At 36.6% G+C, this 15,339-nt stretch overlaps 1 protein-coding gene across 4 annotated transcripts; it reads left to right on the top strand.

Annotated features, from left to right (window-relative positions):
- The first annotated feature begins 8,063 nt into the window (after positions 1 to 8,063).
- On the top strand, positions 8,064 to 14,376 carry LOC137737124 (VIN3-like protein 2). Of its 4 annotated transcripts, none has more exons than XM_088682579.1 (6): positions 8,088 to 8,471; positions 8,614 to 8,695; positions 9,078 to 9,187; positions 9,778 to 10,459; positions 12,328 to 12,647; positions 13,011 to 14,376. In XM_088682579.1, exons 4-6 carry the CDS (start codon positions 9,816 to 9,818, stop codon positions 14,204 to 14,206), a joined length of 2,160 nt encoding a protein of 719 aa, XP_088538705.1. In that variant the 5' UTR covers positions 8,088 to 8,471; positions 8,614 to 8,695; positions 9,078 to 9,187; positions 9,778 to 9,815; the 3' UTR covers positions 14,207 to 14,376. The 4 variants fall into 4 exon arrangements, with proteins under 4 accessions (XP_068332610.2, XP_088538705.1, XP_088538704.1 ...); XM_088682578.1 differs by having other exon boundaries at positions 8,143 to 8,471; positions 9,033 to 9,093; XM_088682580.1 differs by having other exon boundaries at positions 8,287 to 8,471; positions 9,078 to 9,093.
- Positions 14,377 to 15,339: the final 963 nt, after the last annotated feature.

Genomic DNA, 15,339 nt, shown 5'->3' with positions numbered 1-15,339 from the left:
ATATAGGTATATACGAAAAACCAAAAACCCACTCACTGGTATGTAGAAGGGTCGTAACCCCCTTGCCTCGAGTGACTACGCTCGTCCTCGGGATAGGTCTCACCTATATGCGAAATAACTATAAAAACGTTAATTTTAAAGCACATAACCAACATCACGAAATAATTTCTCATACAATGCTCAAATGGGGTGTATGAATACACCAACGTGATCTACTCAACCTCAGGAACACCCCCATATTTTTTAAAAAAAAATTCTGACACCACACGCGCCGCCCACACGTAGGCACGTGCCTGGCACACTGACGGCGTCAGTTAACGCCGTCAGGAATATTCTGTTAAATCTAACTGATGCCATTAACGCCGCTAGGAATATTTCGTCCAAACTGACGGAATATTCCGTCATCTTCTCCGACCAAACTCTGGCGCCGTCGCCGGCGCCGGAAACCAAGAAAACTTTAAAACCTTGTATCTTCTTTGTTTTTCAACCAAATTTCACAAAATTGGTACCAAAATGAAGCTTACAACAAGAGGACCAAATCCATACCACTTTCAAGCACTAAAACCCACGGAATCTCGCCGGGAAAACAGCACCAACTCTGGCCAAGCTTGTAACTCACGATCTCGATGTCCAAAACCTTCAAACGAACCACCCCGAGCCTCCTAAGGACCTCACCAAGCTTCCTACAAGCTTGAAATTCCCAAAAACACAAGAATTAACGTGTGCATGAATAGTGACCAAATCGGGGTATCCCGAGTTTGACGTGAAAACGAAGGTATCCTTACCTGAAATGGGTGTGGTTGAACTCCTAAGGACCTCATGAGCACGAATATGTAATTTGTACCCTCGATCTGTGAAGGTTTCAATGGTTTTTGGGTGTGTCTGTACAAGAAGAATAGGAATGAGAGAAAGAGAGGGCTCGGGATAGGGCAGGGAGAGAGGGTGAGTGAGTGTGGTATGTGTGTAGTCCAAAATCAGCCAAGCAACATCCAAAAACAACCACACAACGAAACAACCACACTAGGGGCAAAACCGTCATTTCACCCCTACGGTTCGAAAATCCGGAACGGGCTGTCACAATCTAGTAATTACAAAAATAAATAAATAATGAATTTAAAAGGACCCAATATTTATAAGAGAAAATTTGATTATTGGTCTTTAGACTTTGATCTAAAAAAAAAATGTTAGTACCCTTCTCACTTATCTTATCATTTCAATCTTCTCACTTTTTCCCATGCTTAAAATTTCACTATTTTTCTTCACTTGTCAGTGTAATTAAAATTTTAATTGGTTAACCAAAAAGTAATTAAATTTTTAGTTTTGCAAGCTAGTAGAATACACATGACATTGCTAGGAGAGGTAGAAATGTCTTTATGAATCTTCCCGACCTTTAGAAGGGTGGACTACCGTGGCGAAGCCACTAGTTGGTCCCCTTCATAAAAATAAATAAATAAAAAAAAAAAAAAAAAAAAAAAAAAAAGGTAATAAGATGAGAAATATTGAGGAGACTCTTTCAAAATGGCACTCTCCATAAATTGTCTACCATATCACAATTCAATATTAATTTATGTGCCAACATTATAAAATATAGTGTAAAAAATATAAGATGGCAAAGATTTCACGCAGAGTCCCAACTTTTGAGAGTCTCCGTAGTATGTCCTTGTATCTGATTAGAAATTTGGTTAATAAATTATAATTATGTGGCTTTTCTAACTTCAATCTAAATTAAAAGGGTTTTTTTTTTTTTTTTGGGTACACAAACGATATTATATATTATATATATATTAAAGGAATGGGGGGACTAAGCCTGAAAATGAGCTAGTAATAATATGGTTCAAATTCATCTTTGGCAATAATCGAACCTACGGCTGTCACTGTCACTTACAAGTGAAGAAGAATATTACTAAACTGTAGTACTAAGTGGCAAAAAAAAAAAAAAAAAAAAGTACTCTATATTGTGATAAGGTCAGACTATACAATCTTTATCCATTAGATTGACAAGTAAATAGAAAAGCAGCTTTTGAATTCCGGTCCTATCCCATCACACTCTAATGAATCTAATCGAGCTATATCTCATACAATGACTTTGCTGTGTAGACTACAAAATGGGGGTTTAAGGTTCATTCAATATTACTCAAAATGCCATTGACCCAATATGGCAACATGCCTTCAATCCCCAGATTCACGCATATTTAATTACTCCTATTTGATAATGCATGCCTTCGTTTGGATTATTTGAATATTTCTTGCTACTGCAAATGTAAAAATCCTCGGATAACTCTATGTTCCTCGATCTCAATTTTTTAATTTATTAAGTGTTGGGGACTTTTAGGTTGAGTTAGACTTCAACTTTGGTGGACACTTTTTTTTTTCCTGCTTCGTTTGCGTACAGACTTCTAGGATGTCTCAAAAGAATTAGCGTGTCTTAAGTATTTCAGTTAGATCAATGACTTGAAGATAACGTGAATAGGCAAATACTGACTTGCATAAACGAGGTGTGGTGTGTAAACTAGAAGTTTATTAGTTTAGCATTAGAGAGAATTTGCACATTTGCATGATCATGGAGGGTGGATAATTGACCGAGGAAATTCAAAGGAAACCTAAAAGAACCCTTAAAGTCAAGATGAAGCCTGAGATTTGTATGAGGGGGCATCCTCAAACAATAAAGTCACAATTAAAAACCTCAAGAATTATTGAACAAAACACTTATATGTTAATCCATAAAGTTTTTCATATAAAACACTTAAAATCACTGTTGGCAAAGTCAGTCGTATTGATGCCAATTAACATATAGGGTTCATATGTAATTTGGAAAATTTATAGAATAAAATTTCAAAATTAGAAAGCTATACTAAGCCCAAAACGAATTAACGATGTAAAGTCATATAAAATACCTTGTGGAGTAAAGTTTTTTGTGTTACATTTGATACTTGATGAGTTGAACTCAGCTGTTTATGAAATCCCAAATTTAATTGAGTTGGTTGAAGGGGGAGGAGAAGAATTTGGAGAAGACAAGGAGAAGAATCTAGAACTAGGGTTAGGAAACAGGGGAGCCACAATTAAAATAATTATTAATTTAATTTGCATCACGTAGGGCATTGGGGATGCAAAACGGTATAGTTATTTTAATTGTCTACCCATTTTTTAAGGAAAACTAATGAAAAGTTAAAAATAAAAAAACTTTAGTTTTAATGAAAAAAGACAAATGAAGGTGTATTGAATAGCACCAGGGAGTGCTTCGTTAAAACTTCTATTTTTTAATTGTAGTGTAATTAGGACTGGTCATTGGGATTCAAAACTATACCAAGTTTAAAATAAATAAATAAACTAAGTGGGAGCATCCGCCCCCTAGGCCCATAGCGCGTCCATGCTTAAAATTCTAGAGGGGTGATTTCCCCAAGGATTCAAGGTTACCTGCACTTAAAGAAGGATTTCCATGCTTGGTGCGATGCAATTATGAGTCTTCTCCCTCCTTTTTCTCTCTCGGTTCTATCCTCTTTTGCATTGAGTTGATCCTTCCCTTTTATAAGTGAAGGGTATCTTTCTTGAGTTTCCCTAGAGAATCATTTAGTTTCTCTACTTCTTCTTGTTTTGGCTAAGTCTTCCTCTCTCTTTCCTCCAGTGTAGCTATGACTTTCCTTTTTAGTGTAACATTGATGAACGCCTCTCTTCTCATGAAGACTGCATCGCACGCTCTACACATGTCGCCCTCTTCCCTGGTCAGCTTTCCACAGGCACTAATTTTGGCAACACACCTCCTTATTTTCCATCATCATTCTTTTGCGTGAGTTAGTAAAAAAAAAAAAAAAAAGATTCCTTCCCTCTTTATTAATGGAGGCTCTATGATAGGAGCATATTTATGCGCCTTAGTTTGCTTGTTTTCGTGCATTTACGTTGTGTTTCTTTAGTTATTATAGTGTTTAAAGTTATTTTCGTGCAATTTCAGGTTTTAGTGTCAAAGTATACAAAAAGAAGCAATTTGGAGCATTCTAGAGCATTTTTGGGCCAAGATTGGATAATGCAAGCATGGAGGCATGAGGATGGACGAATTTGAAAGGCTTGAATTCAGTTAGGGAGTTGCAAGGGGGCCTAAAAACCTGATTTCTAGAAGGCTACATTGCAGCCACATGCACTTCCATCCTTTAAGCCATTCCACATGCAATTCCAACCTAATCCACATGCATTTATCATCATAACCTAGCTGTCATTCCACCTTTATGCATTCATCATCATAACCTAGCTGTCATTCCACCTTTGTGCCATGATTTCCCCTTCATTCCAGCCATTCCACATGCATTTCCAACCCACATGCCCCTTTAATCATTCAAACATGCACCCTTTATTCTTTCATCATTCCAGCCACTCCACATTCATCACCAACACAATTATCAACAAAAGACCCATTCCTAGCTGTTTTGCACATGCATTCCCTTAATTATTTCAACCACATGCACCCATAATCATTCCACCTTGCAGCCACATGCACATTCACCCATTTCTCTCCCTATAAAACCATGCAATGCATTCATACAAATGATTCATTCATTCATTCACCATTCACGCCAGAAATTCATCCCCTCTCTATAACACATTCATACTTCACCATTCTTCATATTTTCTGCCCAAAAATAAGCCTTGAAGTCCCCTACATTCATCCCTATCCTAAACACATCATTCTACACCATCCATAACCCCCAAAACCTATCCTTAGACCTTGTGCCGCAACAAAGAGGAGGAGAAGGGCCTAAACGTTCATACAATTCAAGTTTGAGTTGTTGGAATTTTTAGGTGTTTCTTTTCCTTGATTTCAATGTTTAATTTCAATTCTCTTTGTTTTGTGCGTATGAGGAACTAAACCCCCCATTGGCTAGGGGGGATTCGAAATATATGTTTATGCTTGCATTTTGATTTGATTACTTCTAATTGCGTTTCATAAGTTGTGGATTCAATTTGTTTAACTGTTTGATTGATAACTTATTTATGTATGTTTATTGAGAGTGCACGCTTAATTTTCATGCATGAATATGACGCTAGAATATAAGTGAGTTTCACCTAATAGTTACGAACTTATATTCACAAGTAGTGGAGGTTGCTTATAAACAATCGCGTTAAACGAATTCTTGGCATAAGTTTCATGCAATCATAGTAACGAATGCCTCGTCAACACTTATAATTTTCATAGAGCGTAATGATTCTTGCTTGTATCTCTATTATGCAATCATGTAGGGGACTTGTGGGGAATGTTTTGGGTTGTTGTATGCAATCATCCAATTCAATAACGTTAGGAAGATTTGAAGGTTAATTAGTGCATCACGGTTAACTTGGGGTGTTGAGAATTCATGGTTTATTGAAATGCAATTGGAAATCTTTTTATTATGCAAGTGTAACATGTGTGGAGATGAACCCCTTGGCTAGCATCCATTCATTCCATTTCATCAATTTCATATTTACATTCTGTTTTAATTGCAATTTGTTCATTTAGTTTAATTTCGTCAAACCCTAAATCCCCCTTTACTTTATTGTCAAATTAGTTAGAAATCAATTTAGTTTGTGTTTTTAAGAGTCTTGAGTTAAGTTACAACTTAATTTCGTCCAAATTTGGGTTTGTGCTCAAAACTGCCCAGAAAGTGGTCTTTAGGCAGATTTGAGTGTGTTTGTGCTATTTTGAGTCTTTTGATTTGTTTTAGTGTTTTAAAGTTTAGTTTTGCATTCTTTGAGTCTAGTATAGTGTTTTATATTGTGTTTTTACGTTTTTGAGTGAAATCCAAGTGATTAACAATCCCTCCTAATCCCCGGTCCTGAACGATCCCTACTTACATACTTACTACAATTGTCAAAAAAAGGGTTTAATTTGTGTGCGTATAATTCTCGCATCACTCTACACTAGGCTTTCACGTGAACTTGAGGCTCTGAATTCCGGTTTCTTCCTAACTGGGCTAGTTGGTTAACTAAAGGAAAGGGAAACTTAGTATGTTTTCTTCCAAACTTACCTAATTGGAATTCAAGGATTGTGGGCTAGATCTTTGGTGCTCCCAAGCAATCCAAGTCCCCCACAATCTTGATTCCACATAGGTCTGATAAACTTCCATAACTGTCTACACCACGATCCACTCGACATGCCCCAAGACTTGACTTAGACTTATGTGAGCATGTATCATAGTTAGCATGATTTTGTACATGACAGCAATGTCGTGGCAATGATTGGCATGAGGAATATGCATGGGCTTGGCATGATTTTACCAACGTTCAATCTATAAATTATTATTTTATTAGCGTGGCATGACTGTAAATATTTTTTCCACTCGATTGTGCACCTTTGTATTTATTTAAGCTTGACTTGGAGTGTCTTTACGACAATCGAGCTTCGAGATGTAATAGGCTTGCATATGCATAGAACAGGAAGCCTAACCATCTAGTTTATAATTTTAGTGAACTTGGGTTGGGGAAGAGATCCTCATTGGATCTCTCCCACCAAGTCATAGGGATCCAGAGATCCGGACCCTTGAAATTTGATCCAATGACTACAATTATTATAACTTTTAGAGGGGCCTCTTGTTTGTAGTCATTGGATCAAATTTCAAGGGCCTGAATCTCTAGATCTCTAGGATTTGGTGGGAGAGATCCGGAGGGGATCTCTTCCCCTTGGGTTGAAGGGTGGTAGACATCTAATGGAGGTTTATAATAGGGTGGTGGACCTCCGATGTAGGTTTATAATTTTGGTGAACCAGGGTGGTGAACTTCCAGTGCAGATTTGATTATGTGCTAAGTATCCCAAGTCTAATGAAGTTAAATAAAAAGCTGAAAATACAAAACTTGTAGGGATGATAATTCTAACCGTTAAACCTGATAACTGTGGATAATCGCTCGAATGGATTGGATTTGGATATGAAAATTCTGGTATGGTATGGATATGAGGAAAAACCGTAAACTTTATTCGGTTATGGTTTTGGATATGGTTATAGGGGTCCCCAATCCATATCCGTTCCCGAATCCGACCCGAATATATTGTGTGTGTGTGTATATATATATATATTTGATATATAATATAATTTTATTCAATTTACCGAACCCTCTCTATACTAATTCATTATGCATGCATCAAACCCTATACTATCTTTATTATGCATCAAACATCATGCATGGGGCATACCAACAACCTCATCAATTCAATATTATTATTTTATATATCAATTATCAAATGTTCCAAGTTTATCAGATTCATCTCTCTTCAAGAGTCTCATTGTCAAGAAATTAATTCATTGAATCAATTTGTTTTGTCTTCCTTTCGTATTTGCTTTTGTCATCTTTTTCTTTTTTATTGGACCAATTTATCATATTGGCTTATCATGAACAGCTTCAAATATATTGTTATGTTTTTTGTAATTGGATGTTGCTATTTAATGATGGAATTAGTATCTACTAAAATTTATAGCGCATCAATTGGATGAATATAATTTTTTTTAATTTTTTTTACAAATATGGATATAACCGATAACCGATTGAAAATCCGTTATCCGGTGGATATGGTTATGGATAATCCCCGATGGTTAATTTGCGGTTATGAATATGGTTAATTTTCATGGTTATGGGGATGGATATAGTATTTCTGTCTCCAAATCGAACCGTTGACATCCCTAAAAACTTGTAAATTTTGGTAATTAAATAAGAGATTGGCAAAATTAATTACTTTACCATTTTGGGAACAACTCAAGGGTATAGTAGATATTTGTGAAATATTATAAAATTTCGTCTTCAAAGAAATGACTCATCATCACGAAACAAGAAGTTTGCTTAGTTGAAACCCAAATTAGCAAACAAAAATAACCATAGTTGTGGTGTGATGTAGTGGTTGATGACGAATTTCAGGTTTGCATTTCACATGACACGTCCTGATTTCAATTTCTACCGTTGGTAAATCACATGATAATGATCAGGAGAATACTGAATTGCCTCTATGAGTCTTCGTGATCTCAAAGAATGGACTGCTGTGGCTGGTCACCAATTAAACCCTTTTTGTTTAAAAAACATTGGTGAACAAAATGTCTCGATTAAACCTAATAATTGACTTCATCTTTAGACTTATATCTAATTATCTAAAAGAAAATAGAATTTCTTCATAAAAAGGAAATGAAGCAAAGCAAAGTCATGCTTGAGCGAGTGATAGGTGAAAATGATGATGACATGCAGCCGCTTTTGCGCTTGTCGTAGCCTCAATTCATGGTCATCTCCTCTCTACTCTCTCTCTCTCTCATAAATTGGTTTGATACTCTTTTCTCCTTTCTCTCTCTCACTAAGTTCTGTCTCTCTCTAAGAAGAGGAGGAGGAGGAAGCAGCAGCAGCAGATGAGTCTTCCTGGAATCTCCTTCCACTACATCTTCGGGTCCTGAAAGAAAAAAAGTAGAGAGAGAGAGAAAGAGAGGTGATGGATTCGTAGGCTGTGCGGCAGAATTTCAAGCGTCTTTTTCTGGGCGGTGGTTATTCTATTCCCTCTCATTCTCTCTCTTAATCATCTCCTTCCTTCTTTCCTTTTTTGGGTTTTGTTTATTTTTCTTTTCTTTTACTATTTTTGTTCATATATGGTGTATCCTATTTCCTTTTTCTTCTGATTTGCAGCTTCACAAAAGTTGGGCTCTTTGGGGGTAATGTGGAGGCTCAACTGCTTCTTCAATAGCTATGGCCACGGATTCTTCTCACGGTACCTTTTTTGTTATTTTTAATCTCCATTTTTGCTTTTTATGCTCAAATTATATCTGGGTTTTGATTCATCATGGTCTGTGGATGTCTGGATTTCATATTTTGTTGATTGGGGAATCGAATCCTTTGCTGGATTTGGAATATGCATGTTGTATTCAGATTGCAGGATGGGTTTTTTATGTAAAAAAAAATTATTTGGGAATTCATTGTTCTTTTTGTTTGTGATTTGAGCTTCTGGGTTTTGATGGGTATGGAATCTGTGGGTAAATATCGACGGTAATTGCTTCTGTTATATTATTTTGTATGATTAACTTTTGTTTAGTGCTTACTGTTTCCAGATTGATGTTTGGTCATCTTCTGACTGATGATTTTCGGCATTTCAGAGTTAAATTGCAAAGGGTAGATTTCTGATGAAATAATTCAGTGGGGTCTTTTTCTCTATATGTTATTGTTTCTTAGAGGAGAAGTGAGCAGGGATTTCCTTTTTACTGGGGTATGCTACCTTATCAAATACTCATGTGAAAGCTCTTAAGAAGATGCAGAGCCAGGGGCATTCCAAAGTCAACTGAATTTTGTGTTTAGTTTAAGGATTCGTGTGGGCTTGATGCATCGTACCCAATTATGCGTGCCAGTCCCATCCAATTCTTATTCTATTTGGTGTAGTTGAGCTGTCTTTGTAAATGAAAGTCAACTCTCTTTCTCTATTGATTTTGGTAGTGCTAGTAGTATGTTTTAGCTTGGTACTGAGTTTATTCTGTGGCATAAATCAAAATTAGAACTGTGATTCTTACTGGGTCTCTAAAGTGGCAGGCAATGGAGATTTGTGCTACTGGTCAAATCATTCATGTTTCTTGTTCCTTAATGTGGAGAATTGAGATGTTAATCGTATGGATTATGGATTCAAATAGATTGTCCTAATTGTGAAAAGATGTAACTAAGGAATTTTGATAAATTTTCCCATCTCTCTTTAAATATCTGTCCCCTTCTCTTAGGAATTTTTCAGAGATCTATGTTTTTTCTTTCATCTGTTCAACTATTCTACTTTCTATAAACTGATATACGTCCCCTTCTCCTTGGCTTTAGGACTTGCACTTGATCATTCGAACAGCAGCAAGTTAAGTATGGATAAAAGGAGAGAGCTTGTCTATGAAGTATCAAAGTGGCCACGTGGTGCCTCTGAAGTGTTACAGTCATGGAGCCGTCAGGAGATTTTACAGATCCTATGTGCAGAAATGGGAAAAGAAAGGAAATATACTGGCTTGACAAAAGTGAAAATAATAGAGCACCTTCTGAAAGTTGTGTCTGAAAAGAAAGCAGGGGGAGGTGAGGATGCAACAGACCTTAAACCACAGTCATCTAATGCCACTGGCCAAAGAACTACTAAAAGGCAGAGGAAAACGGAGAATCCATCTCGGCTACATGTTCCGGAGAATCGTATTTCTAAAAACAGTAGTGGGAGTGACCTAGCCAATAATAATACATTTTGCAAAAACTCAGCTTGCAGAGCTACCTTAAATCCGGAAGACGCATTTTGCAAAAGATGTTCGTGTTGCATTTGTTACAAGTTTGATGACAACAAGGACCCGAGCCTTTGGTTAGTTTGCAGCTCTGAGCCGCCGTTCGAGGGTAATTCATGTGGCATGTCATGCCACCTTGAGTGTGCTTTAAAGCGTGAAAGTTCTGGTATTGGAAAAGAGAGAGGACGTAGGGGACTTGATGGGAGCTTTTGTTGTATATCTTGTGGCAAAGTGAATGATCTGCTCGGGTAAACTTTCCCACCTATTAACTATTTTTTATATCATTTTTCTTTCATAATTTTTAGATTTTTATAGACAAATGTTTATAGTTGTGATGAATTTCACATTTCTATTTAAAGTTTATCCTAAGTCCTCCACTAAGGAAATAAAAATTTTGCAACATGTTAAGTTATTGGTGGGGAATGTTAATTCATTGCGGTATCTTAGAAATACTGGTTAGTTATATTGTACATTGGCCTTATTTTTGCTATAGTGGTTCTACGAGTATAACATAATTTACACGACCATTCACACTTGGATGGAAATATTTTGTTTATTATTGTGTAATATCAGCGATATCACTATCTTGTACTAATTTATAGAATATTGCTCTAAGAACTTCCTCCCTTCTTTAAAGACTGATGTAGGATTTGAAGCATGAAATATGTCCTTTAACAATTTATGAGTTTTTTACAATTGTTTGCGGTGCAGCATTGAGTTTATCTGATATGACCATTTATTATTTTGAGTTATTCTTGCTTTTAAGGGGGCGCATGAACTCTTTTAAAAGTGGGCTTTTTTTCATCTTATCTAATGGTTTGGCAGATAGATCTAATAAAAATCAGTCTCCCTCTTTTTGGTCCTTCCATTGCAAAGAATCACCTAAACAACAAATGGTGGGATGGATTTTCCTGGGGTGCTTTTGCCTCTCCTCCAAAGCTCTACTAAACTTTCTTCAGAGTATATGAAGCGTGCTAAATATCGTAGTATATCAATGTGTTGAAAATCATAATCCTAACGCCTTATACAGAAGCTTTCTGCATGCCCTCAGTTTAATGTCAAGGATTAACCATTTCTGGTGAAACTTGTAAATTGTTGTGAAACTTTCCTTACACCTACGAATCGTCGAGTTGACGAGTTATGTTGACTTGTCTTTAGATTCTATGAACACAGATTTGGAGTGGGTAGTGTGGTGGCAGTACCCTGTTTGTTGGGTCAATAACCTTCACTTGAAACTGCTACAGTTCTGGTTTCATGACATGGTAACTTGCAGACCTTGATTGTATTATAAAAAACAAGAATGTTTAGTGCTTTTGAAAACGTGGTTTGGAGATCTTTGCTGCTATAGCCACATGGTAGATGCAAATACATATATATCGAAGGGCAAGCATGTAAATGTATAATTCACACGAACATGCAGGTGTTTGTGTGTTGTTTCTATTGCCTGAAAGCTAGGAGTTCTGTCTAGTGCTTTTGAAAATGTGGTTTTGGAGATCTTTGCTGCTAAAGTCACATGGTAGATACATATACATATACATATACATACATACATATACATATACATACATACATACATACACACACACACATACATATATACATATACATACATATATACATATACATACATATATACATATACATACATATATACATATGTATACATATATATATATATATATATATATTGAAAGGCAAGCATGTAAATGTATATATGGTAAAAATGGGTGTGTGGATGGCACCGCCCTATTTCTATTGCCTGAAGGTTCGGAGTTCTGTCCTCAGCGGTTTTGTGTAGAGTTGATACTGTTTCTATTTGTCAAAAACTTGCTCTCTCTCTCTCTCTCTCTCTCTCTTCGTGGTAAATAAAGTGAGTTAGATTGTGATTGTTTGTTGACAAGTGACGCAATTGAAGACATCATGAATGGTTCGCTAATACATTTATTTCATGTTTTTTAAGGCAATTAAATGGTTCTTAGTTCTTTTCTGAGTGAACGTTTATGATGAAATACTTCAAGCACATAATTAATACTAATTTTTTGTACTGGTTACCTTAGATGTTACTTTTTCCTCATATACAGCAATCTGATTGGCCTATGTTCTTACATGTATTTAGATCCTGGCGGAAACAGCTAGTAATAGCAAAGGATACCAGACGGGTAGACATACTGTGCTATCGTATTTCCTTGAGTCATAAGCTTCTCAAGGGGACTGCTAAGTATCAAAAGCTTCATGAGATTGTGGATGAGGCTATGAAGAAGCTTCAAGATGAAGTGGGTCCACTAACTGGCTTACCATTAAAGATGGGTCGGGGTATTGTTAACAGGCTTTCTTCTGGACCAGAGATTCAGAAACTTTGTGCATTTGCTGTGGAGTCACTGGATTCGGTGCTTCAGAAAGCAACATTGCCTCCATTGGCCAAGCCTAATGTACAAGGTAATCTATTTACCAGTAACTGTCACACCCTAACCACAATCACTGGCTTTACATGCACTCGAAAACTCTGTAAATAGCTGCAATTTTCACGCCATAACCACAATCATTGAATTTACTTGCATTCGACAAATTTTCTAATGATAATGTATATAAAATGATGTAGTTGCGATAATCTCTTTGTTCATTTGATTCTGAGTTTCTGGTTTTTTTTCTTTCCTCACCACTTCCTAATCGAATCACAGAATAACATTGAGGTTATTGGAGAATGGAGATAATGCATTTTTTCTAGTATTTGGCTTATTCAGAGAGTGCAATAAGGAATTTAATGGATGTTTTCTGCTGTACATCTTTTAAACATTTCAGATCCAAGTTTTATTGCTCCAGACATGGTTAGATTTGAGGATGTCCATGCTACATCGCTCACTGTGGTTTTGAGTTCTGAATATCCTCCCTCAGAAATTTTAGTTGGTTACAAATTATGGCACCGGAAGGCTGATGATATGAATTATCCAACAGAACCAACTGCTACACTGTTGTTTGCACCAAAGACGAGATTTGTTGTCACTGGACTAACTCCAGCTACAGAGTACTGTTTCAAAGTGACTTCGTTCAATGATTCAAGACATTTGGGCATGTGTGAAGTATGGTCCTCCACAAGTACTGCTGGAGATGAAGTCCCTAATTGTTCAGTAACACAGAGAAGTCAAAGCCCAGTTACCAACTATAGTAGCCTTTCTAATCCTTCTTCAGTGGAAGATGAAACTAATAATATTACCGCTTATGGTGATCAAGCTGATAACCGAGCAGACAATTATATTACTTTCTGCAAGGATGCTGATAATACCGTCTTTGCTGATTTATCAAATGATGTTGTCAATGCCAACAGCATGGATAGAGGACCTACAGCAGATGTTATGTCGATGCTGGATGAGGAACACACCAATGGGATGGTTGGCTCCATATCTAAATCCGATGTCATTGAACTCGAGCGCAAGCAATCACCAGATTGCCAAATCGTTGAAGACATAAGCACTGATAACGGGTCAAATTCCCCTGCTCGAACTGGAATGGAATGTGTCCCATTTGTTGGTAGCTCAGAGGCTGGCTTACCCATCACTCCTTGCAAAATCGACATGCTTAAAGATGGGCTAGGAAGGAATGTAAGATCAAATTCCAGTAGCAAGGATTTAAAAAATGGTACTGGGAAAGGAGAGGAACCCCAAGATGGCAGCACATCAAAAAAGAGAAGTGCGGAAAGGAAAGGCGAGGAGTGTGTGACAAACAATGATTCAGATAGGGATTTTGAGTATTACGTGAAGATTATCAGATGGTTAGAGTGCGAGGGGCATATCGAGCAGAACTTCCGGCAGAAATTCCTGACCTGGTACAGCTTGAGAGCTACCCCGCAGGAGGTAAGGATTGTGAAAGTGTTTGTAGATACCTTTATCGAAGATCCTGCATCGCTTGCAGGGCAACTTGTTGACACCTTCTCAGAAAGTATTTCAAGCAAGAAATCGTGTGTTGTGCCAAACGGGTTCTGCATGAAGCTTTGGCACTAAGTTTCTTAAGAGTTGGGAACTCAAGGGTATCTGCAAGCAGTAATACTTGTGGATCTCCTCTGCCCCTATCATTTGTTATTTATGTCGTATCACAATTCTAGTATCATTTTATGATGTAAAATTTGAAAATTCATCAATTCTAGATCAATGTGCACGTGTTTTTTCGGTGATGATCATATTGTCAAGTGGTGTTACTAACTTATGCGATGTTTGAGTGACAGTTTTTTTCTATTATTTTAGGGTCTCCTCGGAGAAAAGCTTTAGTCAGATTTCCTAACCATGCCCCATATCCACTTGAAGCCAAGTGACATGGTACTCAAATGTCCATGGCTTGTGTAGGTTTACGAATCTCTCGTGCTTAAGTTAGAATTTTAACCTAAATTAATACTTTTTAGGACTTGCTTGTGTACTTTTTTGGGGTCTTTATAATAGTGAAAGCTCATTTCCGTAGTTCGACATCTCACGTTCTTCGGGTAACCGTGCATGTTGTGTGACATGCATATAGGCACGTTATTTATTATTTGACATTTCATTCATATTATTATTACTTCGGTTACATAGTTATTTCATATTTTTTTTTCAGCAAAAATTTACGTGGCAAATAAATGAGGATGTGGTATCATCTTATTAAATGACTTAATGAACAAGTGATCAGCCCCAATTTTTCTTGTCTCTTAGACCACGAGAATAACTTGCAAATAAAGACAGCGTGATGATCGTATTCTAAACTCATTATACAATGCTATACAAAAAAAAAAGTTAAAATATAATCGTGAAATTGTAATAGATTTGAGTCGGCACTACCACAATGAATCTGTCTTTTGCAAGTCTCTCACACTTTTCGAATACATTACTAGATTTTCTCCAAGAAAAATACAAATATATAAATTTCAAACTCGCCATTGACAAAAACTATTAGCAACAATTAAAAACGGAGTTCAATTATGTTGTGCGGAAACTGCCTGTGTGAAACCTTTTTTTTAGGAACATGATCATATCCAAATCCTCTTTGTGATAACCTCATAGATCAGTTTATTAGTCATCATGCGGTCAGAAATCATTTAAAATTTTTTTTTATTTAAAATTGAATACAAACATTACCTAGCAAAAACTGATCGCGTAATATACAATGA

This window comes from Pyrus communis, chromosome 13, assembly GCF_041283825.1.
Source record: "Pyrus communis isolate YQ-2024b chromosome 13, ASM4128382v1, whole genome shotgun sequence".
In the NCBI taxonomy this organism is placed as follows: domain Eukaryota; kingdom Viridiplantae; phylum Streptophyta; class Magnoliopsida; order Rosales; family Rosaceae; genus Pyrus; species Pyrus communis.
This window is presented reverse-complemented; position numbering and strand designations above follow the sequence as displayed.

Coding starts and splice junctions, on each gene's coding strand:
- LOC137737124 (XM_068476509.2), top strand. CDS start 8,674: ATGGCCACGGATTCTTCTCACG. Junction 10,460..12,327: donor AAAGTGAATGATCTGCTCGG/GTAAACTTTCCC, acceptor ACATGTATTTAG/ATCCTGGCGGAAACAGCTAG. Junction 12,648..13,010: donor GGCCAAGCCTAATGTACAAG/GTAATCTATTTA, acceptor TAAACATTTCAG/ATCCAAGTTTTATTGCTCCA.